This window comes from Garra rufa, chromosome 12 (genome assembly GCF_049309525.1).
Source record: "Garra rufa chromosome 12, GarRuf1.0, whole genome shotgun sequence".
In the NCBI taxonomy this organism is placed as follows: Eukaryota; Metazoa; Chordata; class Actinopteri; order Cypriniformes; family Cyprinidae; genus Garra; species Garra rufa.
In genome coordinates, this window is record NC_133372.1 from 2,321,090 (window position 1) to 2,333,761 (window position 12,672).

A 12,672-nucleotide genomic window follows, 5' to 3' on the forward strand; every position below is an offset into this window, starting at 1 on the left:
AAGTTTATTAAGTTTAAAGTTTGACTGTTTTAAAACTAGTTTAAAGTAGTTTTAAAAGCTTAGTTGATGTCATGTTGCTAACACGATTAGCATGTCGCTAGCATGTTGTTAGCATAATTAGCATGTTAATAGCATGTTTCTAACATGATTACCATCTTACTAGCATGTTACTAGCATGCCGTTAACACCATTTTATCATGATTAGCATGTTTCTAGCATGGTTTAACGTCATTTGCCAGTTGCTAGCATGATTAGCATGTTACTAGCATTTTAACATGATTTACAAGTTACTAGCATGATTAACAAGTTACTAACATGTTAGCATGTTACTAACATGATTAGCAAGTTACTAACATGATTACTAGCATGTTGCTAACATAATTTGCAAGTTACTGACATGTCACTAGCATGTTGCAAACAAGATTAACATATTGCTAGCATGATTAACAAGTCACTAGCATGTTATTAGCACGATTAGCAAGTTAGAATGTTTTAACATGCCACTAACATGTTGCTAGCATTATTAACATGTTACTAGCATGCTGCTAACATGATTAGCATGATGTTAACATGTTACTAACATGATTAGCATGTTGTAAACATGTTACTAACATGAATAGCAAGTTACTAACATGCTACTAACATGATTAGCATGTTGTAAACATGTTACTAACATGAATAGCAAGTTACTAACATGCTTCTAGCATGACTAGCATGTCACTAGCATGTTGTTAACATAATTTGCAAGTTACTGACATGTCACTAGCATGTTTGCTAACATAATTTGCAAGTTACTGACATGTCACTAGCATGTTGCAAACATGATTAACATATTGCTAGCATGATTAACAAGTCACTAGCATGTTATTAGCACGATTAGCAAGTTAGAATGTTTTAACACAATTAGCATGTTGCTAACATGATTAGCATGTTAGCATGTTACTAACATGATTAGCAAGTTACTAACATACTTCTAGCATGACTAACATGTCACAAGCATGTTGCTAACATAATTTGCAAGTTACTGACATGTCACTAGCATGTTTGCTAACATAATTTGCAAGTTACTGACATGTCACTACCATGTTGCAAACATGATTAACATGTTACTAGCATGTTGCTAACATGATTAACATGTCACTAACATGTTGCTAGCATGATTAACATGTTACTAGCATTTTGTTAACATGATTAGCATGTTGTTGTTAGCATGTTACTGACATGATTTGCAAGTTACTAACATGCTTCTAACATGACTAGCATGTCACTAGCATGTTGTTAACATAATTTGCAAGTTACTGACATGTCACTAGTATGTTGCAAACATGATTAACATGTTGCTAGAATGATTAACATGTCACTAACATGTTGCTAACATGTTGTTAGCATGATTAACAAGTTACTAGCATGTTATTAGCATTAACACGTTACTAGCAAGTTGCTAGCATGCTTTTAACATGCATGTTAGCATTTTACTAACATAATTAACAAGTTACTAACATGTTAGCATTATTAGCAAGCTAGTTTGAATGAGCCTGAAGGGATTAGAAATAGTACATAAAAAGGAAGTTTGATTGAGCCTCAAGGGATTCTGTGAATTTTGACAGTTGGGGTTTAACTAGTCTTGGCTCATTTGAACATTCCGTCAAAGTAAGTTTTATTCGTAATTTTCAGGAAAACCGTAAGTCCAATCAGTAAAAAAAGATATAGCTGGAGTCAGATCAGTCTGAAGATCTGGGCTGAGTTTGTAGAGTTAAAGCTCTAGGAGGAGTAGCAGTTAGAAATTGTAGTCTCAGAAGAAAAATATTAAGTTAGCATTTCAGTAAGGCTTTCTCAAGCCAACTTAATAATAAATATGCATGGGTAAATAAATGCATTAAAGTAAATAAATGTAGTAAAAGGCAAATAAATAACGATAATGCTCAAAAAAAGTAAGCCTATTATAGACCACTGACAAATATTACAGTGACATTATTTTAATGACGATTAAACCATTTCTCATTACTGTAATGGTACAGACACCTCAGAATAGAATTAGCATAATTTACATATTAACCGATTAAACAAACCACTCTCATAGTCATTTCTACTGTAATCAGTATGAAAAATTCTTAATTGCCATGCAAATGATGTCACGTCTTAATGCTCCTAAAAATAGGCTTCATTTTCTGTATGCAAATGTTTTCTCCAATTAATCTTGGAGTAAATAGAAAATGTCCTCTAACATGCTGTTATTAGATACTTTCGTGGTAAATAAAGCCAAAGACGAGGATTTGTACTGTAGATGAAACACAGAAATGCAAAAAGCCATTTGATTTGTTTTCTGTGATATTGATTCAAGACTGGCACGAGCGAAACGAGAGATTACAGCAGTATGTTCTGACTAAAGTCATCAACTCCTCCACGTCTCGCCCTCAGTCTCTCATCACGTCTCTCCGTCTGCTGTCACGTCCCCTCCAGGAGCTTCATCTCCCACAGTGCTCCTCCCTCACGCCGGCGCTCCGCGGGGAACGAGTGTGTGCTCAGGTGTGTAATATCATCTGACAGAAACAGAGGGACGGACGCGAAAGGGCAAACCGAGAAATGGAGGGATGGAGAATGATAATGGGAGAGCAAATGTGACCCCTAGAAGTCAAACTCATCCTCATCATTTTCATCATGTCCCCATTAACACTGTGTCCTAACCAGATGCGACATGGGAACTTTTGAACGTCAAGTCATTAGAGTGCAAAAATTGATTTTCTTAATATTTCAGCACAAAGATCTAAAGATTCAACAAGAAGCAAAACTACATAAGACATTAAGTCTTGGTTATGCTGAGTTTATGCTTAAAACAATAATAAAAAAACATCTGTTAATGGGGTAAAAATACATTTGTTTTCTACCCTGGCCATATTGTCAAATTTCTTTTCTCTGTTTTAATCTAAACTCTTTTAATTTTGATACATTAGGGCTGTCAAGCGATTAATTTTTTTTAATCTAATTAATTACATGATGTGCTGATTAATTCATCTAATTAATCACAAATTATTTGCACATCAATTATGTCATTATTGTGTTAAATGTGAAAATTATTGGATAGATATTAGCAAAAAGTAGCTTTAGAATGAAACATTTTGATTCAACCGTGAGCAAGTCTGGCGGTTTCATTCAGAAACAAAGTCACTGAATCATCAACTCTTTCGATTTGTTCAAAACTGTGGATTCATTCAGTAACAAATCACTGCTGTGTTTTGCTTCTACTTTGATTAGGGTTTCAAGCATGTAGTGTTGAAACCCTATTGTAATTTTTAGAATAGCTAAGGATCAGCAATCTCCATGTATAACTGATTGTGCAGACCAAACCGTAAGTTGTAGAGACCTGAAACTTGGAGGGATCGTAGTACTCACATTGGTGAAAACGTCACCAAGGCTCGTCCCTGATGGGGGCGCTACAGTGATCAAAAGTACAAAATCGGAATTCCTGGCTCACGTCGGACAAAGCGCATGCTTTAGATTCGATCGTAAGCATGGTGAAATTTTCGGGTTTTTGGATATTTAGCATGCTAGTCCTGAAGAGTGAATATCAATAATTATATAAAACAGGTGCTTGAACAGCGTTGAATTTACAACTCACCGTCACAAAGGGATGCCAAAAAGTTGATAAGGGGTACGGCCACTTTTAGTAAAATGCATATAACTCCTGAACGGAATGAGATACCTTTGCCAAACTCAGAACTAGGGTTGTGACGATGAGGAAATTTCCCCACCGGTTAATCGGCATGTGACAACACCGGTAATACCGGTATCACCATGGGGGTGGGGGTTTCCTCTTTTCCTCTTTTTTTTTCTGCTTTTAAATAGCTTATAAATGCATGCGTATTATACTTTCACTTTCAGTTTTGCGGGAACTGGCAAGTCGGCGTCAATTGTTTGAATGGACGACAACGAAACCACAAAAAAAAACTTTTAACCCAAAATATTGCCAAACAGGTGCTTTTGCATTGCTTTTTGACACTAAATCGTCCGCCATTCTCTTTCTGTAAATTCGACTCTCGTTGTGAGGTTTTATTCACAAATTTCGGTAGGAGCTCGCACAGATAGGCTAATTAACACGGCCAATTCACCATCAGCAATCACACTCCCTATCCAAGCACTACAAGAGAATCCCTTTAAATAGCCAAGCAGTCTTACCTTCATCATCTCTTGTTTTCAGCCTGTTTTTGGGCAGGGGGAGTGCCCCGGGCTCGGGAATGATTACCAAGCTCGGAGCCCTCTCCCGGACAGCATGCCAAACACGATTAACTTTTACGCTGTTTATTATATGTAAGCGCGAACTCGTGAACTCCTCACGTGATAAATGAAATATGACGCATTGTAGCTATGTTCAGTTTTAAATTATAGTGCATGCTCTCGTCTTAAGTAAATTATTTAGAATGATATTTTCCATTCAATTCAAATAAATATTTAATAAAAAAAACGAATACTTAAAAAAAAAAAAAAAAAAAAATTGTGGGGACGGTGTCACGGTGGAAAAGTGATGTCACCGGTGTTGCGTCTTAAAACCGGTAACACCGCAAACACCGTCTATCGTGGCAAGCCTACTCAGAACACGTATGTAAGAGCTTACTCTGAGGTCACAGGGGAAAAATGCGGAGCTTGGCCACTTGGTGGCACTAGAAGAGGGCTATAACTAGGCAAAACATTTGTCTTATCAACATGAAAATCGTCTTGGTCCAAAGGCCGCAAGTGTCTATAAGGACATTTGCGTATCTCTAAAAAGCATGGCCGCCATTGCCTGATCAAGTTTGAGCACCTGTTAGACAAGGTTAATGGAGGCCGATTGGAACGAAACTCGGTGGGCCTGTTTGACTCATAGCCTCAAAGATCTGTGAGAAATTTGAAATAAATCAGCCACTGGGGAGCGATATATTGCATTTTTCAAGGGCGTGAACATTTGTACATTGCGCGGTTTTTCGCACATACATGCGGTATTTGTATCACATGATAGAACTCCTCATTCCGAACAACTTTGCCTCTAGAACCACTGATGTCAATGAAACTGTTTGTTAAATGATTGTGAAAATGTAAAAACCTACTTTTGCAAACTAGTCTTACATTTTGCCTATAATCTGGGAAAAACACACTGCGGCACAATTCTCTGGATTCTCCAGGTCAATAATTATCCAAAAAAGTTGAAAATTTACTCTACAGGCTTGATACATTTTGTAATTTTTTTCATATGTGCTTAAATGTCTTAAAGCGTTTGAACCCTGGTAATTGCTGCTTGCAGCTATATTTGGAACTATTTTTGTTTGCAAAATTGAGCAAAAACAGACATTATAGTGTCTAAAAGGTACAACAATATTAACTTCCTGTTTATTGAACTACTGTATAAAATCAATATCACATTTGCAACTGAAAATATTCAGGGGAAAAACGCACTCTTGCTTATATGATATTGCTAAACTATATCATATGATATAAATATAAGACAAACCCATCTACGGTCATTTATTGCAGGTCTGGGTGGGGCCCTACTTAGTACCTCATGTCATTCAGTGTCTTGATTTAAGAATATTCAGATATTTGTAATGGAAAACAAGACAAAAACACTGAGGAAGCTAATAATTTTTTGCAGTGTAGTACATCTGATGTTCAGTAAAACTGTACCTTCGCAGCAGGAGTTTGGGGTGGTTCTTGCTCTCCAGGTTCTTGTCGATGAGGTCGGACAGGAGCTGTTTCAGGACGCCTGTCGCATACTCCATCTCACCCTGCAGGGCGCTCATGATGAGAGATGCCACGTTCCCACGGTCGCGCATGGAGAATGAGCGCTGGGCCTCTAACGTACGGATAAACGTCAGCAGGAAATGCTTCTTATTCAAGAGCTGGCCAAACAGAGTCAAAGCTTTCTCTACATTCGCTGGAACCTGAGAGAGACGGAGACGGGAAACACTTCAATCATCTTGTACAGTTCAGACAAAAGCATTAGACAGGGTTAAATCTAAAGGATATCTGTATGGCTCGTACCTCCATCTCCTTCAGCACCGGATGGTCCTCTATTCCAGGGAAAAGCACTCTCATGGCGTACGTTCGGTAATCCAGGAATGGGATTCCAGCTCCATCTAGATCCTGAGTCAGCTCATGGATATCAGTCTGCAGCTCTGCAAATGCTGGAAACACAGGTACAGAGAAAATTGTGTCATGCAAATATCCTTCTCAAGAACCACTGAGTGGAAGCTAAGATCTTCAGATTCCCAACAAAAGGTTCTAAAAAGAAGAAGAAAAAAAATGTAGAAAATGTGTTTTTAGAATTTCAATCAGAATTTCAGTCTGCAGGGATGTGCTTAAAGAAAAAACCCCCAAAGCAACAAAGTAAACAGTCATAATACCCAAGCACCCAAATACAAACGTTTTAGAAAACACCCTGGCAACATATAAGCATATGTATTGGCCATTTTTTTAAATCTGCCTTTGTCCGATAAGTTTTTCTATTTGAGTTATGAGAGTTGGAAGGGGACTTTAATTTTTCAGCAGTGCCTGAGCAGAGAGGCAAAGGATTCTCTGTCTTCATTATTTCATTAATAATTTATTAGACACGACTGTTAAACTAAGAAAGTAAACGGTATATAAAAAAGTATTTTATCATTTGTTTATTCATTATGCAATATTTATTTGAATTGTTATTAAAGTGACATTACAGTAGTTTAGGTTTTTAACCATTTTTTACTTGTGAAAAATAATTTAATAGGATTCCTTAATCAAAAAATGCTTTATAAAGTATAATTGTGACTCTGAACCACAAAACCACAATAAAATTTATACATCACCTGAAAGCTGAATAAATAAGCTTTCCAATAGAACAATATTTTTTTTGTGTTTTTGGCTATTGCTACAAATATACCCATGCTACTTAAGGTTTTGCAGTCCAGGTTCACAATTTTGTTTATTTTACAGGGTTTTTAATTTAACCCTTGATTGGAAGTTTGATTGGCAGGTGATCTGACCAATCATAATGTAGAATCTTCCATTTTGTTTGACAAACAAACCAACTGTTTGCAAAAGAGGTGCAAAAGAGAGTTAAAGAAAGTGTAAGTCAATGTAAAAAAAGTGTGCAAGTGTTAAAGAACAAACAAAGAGAAAGAATGAAAGAGAAAAGAAAGAAAAACATCATGCAACAGAAAGTGCAAAAGAAAGAAAATACATGAAAGAAACTGCAAGAGTAAAAACTAAATTGAAAGAAAGAGCAAAAGAAAGGACAGAAGAAAAAGTGCACAAGAAAGCAAGTTTAAATGTGCAAAAAATGCAAAAGAGCAAATGAAAAAGAAAGTGTGAAAGTGCAAAACAAAGAAAGCATCAAAGAAAGAGTGAACGAAAAAAAAGAAGCTTGAAAGAAAGCAAAACAAACCAAATGTTTATTTTGTGCTATAACTAGTAATGAGGAAGAGATGATTGGTTGACATGCCGCTTGAACAACAATCTGTTATAACACATTAAAGACCCACAAAACGATATTTATTTTTGAATTTCTTAATCATTTACAGCATTTAAAAAGCTGACACACTTGGTTTCATACCAAAAGTAACCTGCTCTGTCTTGTCTGTCAGCATAGAACTGACCAATCAGACTGGAGATTTCTGATTTGAGATGGCTTTTAAAATGATTGGTCTGATGGCCACATGGTCCTAACGCTGTCTCCGCTCCGCTCCGCCCCTCTTATAAATCCAAGTGGAATATTAGGAATACTTGCTTTTGTTCCCAAACTTCTGATCCAGTCTGCTACTGCTGCCACTCACCTAATCAATCTGGATGTTGTGGTTATTTATTGCCTCTTTTTATTCATCCTGGAGGATGTCTCATCACTTATCAGTGACCTGTCACTCTCACCTCCTGCTATCCATCTCTTTTATCCTCTCTTCCCTGTCCTCATCCCTCTCTCCATGTCTGGAGACAGACAAGGTCGTCACCTCGGGCCCGACAGAGACAGATAATGGGCGACTCGTCTCACGCCCTCGTGACCGCGGCGGGAATGAGATGGGCGTTCGGTGTGCGTGTGTGTATGATAAATGATGTGTGCATCATGAGGTCACCGCTAACAGGAGACCAGAGAAAACAAAGCTAATCAGAGAGAGAGTGAGAGAGATGGCAAAGAGCAAACGGAGGAGGAAGATAAAATTAAATGAGGAAAACCAATTGCGAACAATTGAAAAAGATTGAGGGAGAGTGATGAGATGGAGAGAGCAAACAAATTAACCAAAGAGAACAAAGGAGCAGATAAAGAACTAACAAAAAACAACAAGGAAAGTGTGAATAAATGCACAAAAGGAAAGAAAGAAATAAAAAGGAGAAAAAAATCATGAATGAAAGCATGAGTGCAAAGAGAAAGCAAAATAAAGTAAATGAAAAGAGAGTTAAAGAAATTGTAAGTCAATGCAAAAAAGTGTGCAAATGTAGAAGAATAGAAAGAAAGAGAAAAGAAAGAAAAACAACATGCAAAAGAAAGAGCGTGGAAGAAAACAAAAGAAACTGCAAGAGTAAAAACAAATTGAAAGAAAGCAGCAAAAAACGGAAGACGACGGAAGAGTGCACAAAAAAGCAAGTGCAAAAGAGTGCAAAGTTAAGTTTGTAAAGTGCAAAAGAGCATGCAAAGAATGCAAAGGAACAAAAAGCATGAGTGCAAAAAGAAAGCAAAAGAAAGTGAATGAAAGCATCAAAGAAAGTGCAAAAGAGAGTTAAAGTAAGTGTAGGTCAATGCAAAAAAGTGCGCAAGTGTGAAAGAATAGCAAGAAAGATAAGATAAACTACATGCAACAGAAAGTGCAAAAGAAAGAGTGTGGAAGAAACCACATGAAAGAAACTGCAAGAGAAAAAACAGAATTGAAAGAAGGAAGGAGCAAAAGAAAGGACGGAAGAAAACGTGCACAAGAAAGCAAGTGCAAAAGACTTTAAGTTTAGTTTGAAAGAAAAGAAAGAAAGTTAAGTTTGAGAAGTGCCAAAGAAAAAAAAAAAAAAAAGCAAGTGCAAAAGAAAGTGCAAAAAAGCAAATGAAAAAAGAAAAGAAATGAAAAAAGAAAAAGTGAAAGTGTGAAAGTGCAAAACAAAGAAAGCATTAAAGAAAGAGTGAAAGAAAGAAAATAAAGCATGAAAGAAAGCACAAACGAGTGAAAGTGTGAAAGCAAGAAAGAAAAGGTGTGAAAGAAAGAAACCGTGAAAAAGCATGATAGAGCGCAAAAGCAAGACACATGACTGGTGAAATCCAAGGATGTAATGATTGCCGTTTTACCCTCTTTGCACTCCAGGGCGACTCTGGACTCCAGATTGTGCATCTGTAGCTGCAGCCGTTTGAGCGTTCGATCTGCGTCACGGGATTTGCGCTTGTATGCGATCAGGATGATGATGATGACGAGGAGAAGAAGACCTCCTCCACCTCCGATCCCGATGATGGCGGGGAGCGTCAGCAGGCTGTCGGAGTAGATCTGCAGAGTTCCTGGAGAATAGCGGAAACCTCCGGCCAGGACCTGAACAACACACACATTATAACTCACACCATGACTGACAGCTGTCAAAACAGCCACCACACTTTTTCTTTCTAACTAAATAATAATAGAGTTTGGTAAAAAGTCCACAAGTAATAGTTCTTGTAATGAAACAGTCATTAACTCCTCATTTCATATGCAAAAAACAATCTAGAAACTTATCTAAATTAAAAGATAGAAAGAAAGAAAGACAGAAAGATGAAAGATAACATGTTTGCATATGAAATGAAGAGGCGTTGCTCTTCATTACATATGCAAAAACTCAGCCAATCATAACAGAGGTCATTTACATGTGGAAAACAAGCATGTTTAATTGTAAATGTCAGAGAGAGTGGAAAATAGACATAAAAACTAAACAATGATTTTTGATTCAAGAAACCTAGACTATAACAATAAAAGTACCTCAATGAAAAATGTAAAATATATAAAATGAGCAACTAAAACAGTTGTGACTACAATAACAATCTATCCCACAATCCCCAAATCAGCACCTAAAATACACTCCAAATTTAAACATATGTCAAATAAAATTGCATCTTTAGAGGGTCTTGAAAGAAAGAAAGAAAGAAAGAAAGAAAGAAAGAAAGAACGAATGAAAGAAAGAAAGAAAAGCATAAAAAAGTCTATTTTGCATATGAAATGAGGAGGTGGTGCTCCTCATTTCATATGCAAAAACTCAGCCAATCATACGAGAGGTTTGTTTACAGTACATATAGAAGACCAGGATGTTTAATTGTAAACATCAAAGAGGATGGAAAGTACACTCCAAAATTAATGAAATTAAATCTCTCAAATAAACCTGCATCTTTACAGGGTCTTGAAAGAAAGAAAGAAAGAAAGAAACAAAAAATAAATAAAATAAAGACAAACACTGTAAAAAAAAATGCTTTTCTTACTTAGATTTTTTGTCTTGTTTCCAGCCAAAATACCTAAAAATTCTTGAATCAGGAACGATTTTCTAAGTAAAAATTATTGTCTTGTTTTTAGTAAAAACAAGTCAAAATTAACTGGGTTTTTGATTAAAACAAGCAAAATAATCTGCCAATGGGGTAAGAAAAATAATCTTATTTCAAGCAGACAACTAGATTATTTTTCTTACCCCACTGGCAGATTATTTTGCTTGTTTTAATCAAAACCCAGTTAATTTTGACTTGTTTTTACTAAAAACAAGACAATACTTGTGTTGAAAATCCTTCCTGATTCAAGAATTGTTAGATATTTTAGCTGGAAACAAGACAAAAAAAATTAGGTAAGAAAAGCATTTTTTGCAGTGAAAGCATGAAAGAAAGTGTATTTTGCAATTTGCATATGAAATGAGGAAATCATTTCATATGCAAAAACGTTTTGTTTACAGTACATATAAAAAGACCAGCATGTTTAATTATAAACATCAGAGAGAGTGGTGGAAAGTGTCTTGGAAAATGAGCTACTAAAACAGTTTTGACTACAATAACAATCTATCCCACAAAGCCATTGTGAATGTACCTCACAGCACCACCTAAATATACTCCATAATCACATCATCTCTCAAATAAAACTGCTTCTTTTAGAGGGTGTTATAGGTATAGTGTTGGTAAACACAGTTGTTGGTCCCTGTTGCCTCTGGTTAAACACATTCTTCAAAATATCTTTCTTGTGTTCAAAAGAAGAAAGAAACTCAGGGAGATAATAATAGTGTAGATCATATTTGACTGGGTTTAAGGAGGCTAAAGAAGTCAAACGGGCTAGTGTGAAGTTTTATATCATGAGTAAAGCGGTAGCTAAATGGCAGTCTCTTGCTGTCACACAGCTTCGATATGGGTCACAATATATAGGTCGAGGACAAACATGTGGGTCAAAGCGTCTCTGTCATTCTCCCTTCAGGCGCGTCTCACACAGAAAGAGAGCAGACGGCTTGGGAAAAAACATGGGAGAGATGTTTTAATAACTCCGCCATTCAAAATATAATTGAATATGCATGTGCAGCAAATAAAGACAGCTATTTAAAGATGAAACTGGCTACATGTAAATACAGATCTGTGTCTCAGATTCTTTGCAAACTCAGTGTAAATAGATACAACACAAAACCCCAGAGACCTACGACAGAAACTCCCAGCAGTAATCTGATGCTGAGAAACAATGGGCTGAAACGCAGAAGAATACAGCTGAATGAGAGAACGAGGCATAGGATGAGACACTGTGATAGTCGTGGGAAAGAGAAGATAGAAAATGGAAGAAGAGAAGGGAATCATCGCATGACACTTACGGTGACTTTATGTTGGCCGGAGAGGTCTGGCCATTCACATAGCAGCTGAAACTCTGATACGGTTAACACACACGGTTTGTCGCCAATCAGAACGGTGTAGTTCAACCTGTAGTTACCAGCAGCCGAAGGAATCAGATTCTTGCCCTGAAACACAAACAAACAAACAGATGTGTTCATTTTCATCATATTATATGCAGAACTTAATCCTGAAATACTCTGCCAGTGTTTCCTACTAAACAAATGTACAAAAACAACCAGTAGTTAGACTTTTATGACTTATAAGAGTCTGTTCTTTTAAATGAATTAGTCTCAAATTCATATTTGTTAGGAGCCAAGCACAGCAGGTGTGATGGCACCTACTGTATCCATTAGCATTCTTTTTCTTCTGCTCTGGAAGTCAATGGCAGCCCATAGAACCGCTCGCGGGAAAGTTGTAAAATTTGGCACACTGATAGAGGACAGTCCCAACACCAACCATAGCAAGTTTGGAGTCTTTACCTCAAACTCTCTAGTGCCACCACTTGTCCAAAATTTCAATCATATTATGCTAATAACTTTCGAATCGTAAGGTTAAATGATAATTTTTTCTCTGAATCCTTGGGTCATGCCAAGTCCAAATTTAAAAAATCGTAGGGTTTAGCTTTTTCAAAGTTGTCCTAGACGGTTTGCCTGATGTTCACCAAAATTGGCTCAGATCATCTAAAGACGATGCTGGCAAAAAATTATGGAATTCAAGTTGATTAGTCGAACCGTTCTCGAATAACGTGCAAATGAATTCAATGAAAAGCGTGCATAAATTGATGTGAGGCTATATCTCCGCAACAGTTTGGCGTATTGAGACTAAACTTGGTGTGTGTTATAACAAGCATGATCTGAGGCTACCTGTAGTGTTTTGCCACAGTGCCACCTAGT

The 12,672-nt window shown here is 36.7% G+C and overlaps 1 protein-coding gene across 1 annotated transcript in view; it reads right to left on the bottom strand.

Moving 5' to 3' along the window:
* The window catches only part of LOC141346792 (plexin-A1-like), a 48,255-nt gene that overhangs the window by 5,580 nt on the left and 30,003 nt on the right, over window positions 1-12,672 (bottom strand). Inside the window, exons 11-14 of the mRNA XM_073851750.1 lie at window positions 11,761-11,904; window positions 9,263-9,497; window positions 6,010-6,152; window positions 5,653-5,909 (exon numbers count right to left, since the gene is read on the bottom strand). Of these exons, the coding sequence (XP_073707851.1) occupies window positions 5,653-5,909; window positions 6,010-6,152; window positions 9,263-9,497; window positions 11,761-11,904 (779 nt within the window). The remainder of the gene's footprint in view (window positions 1-5,652; window positions 5,910-6,009; window positions 6,153-9,262; window positions 9,498-11,760; window positions 11,905-12,672) is intronic.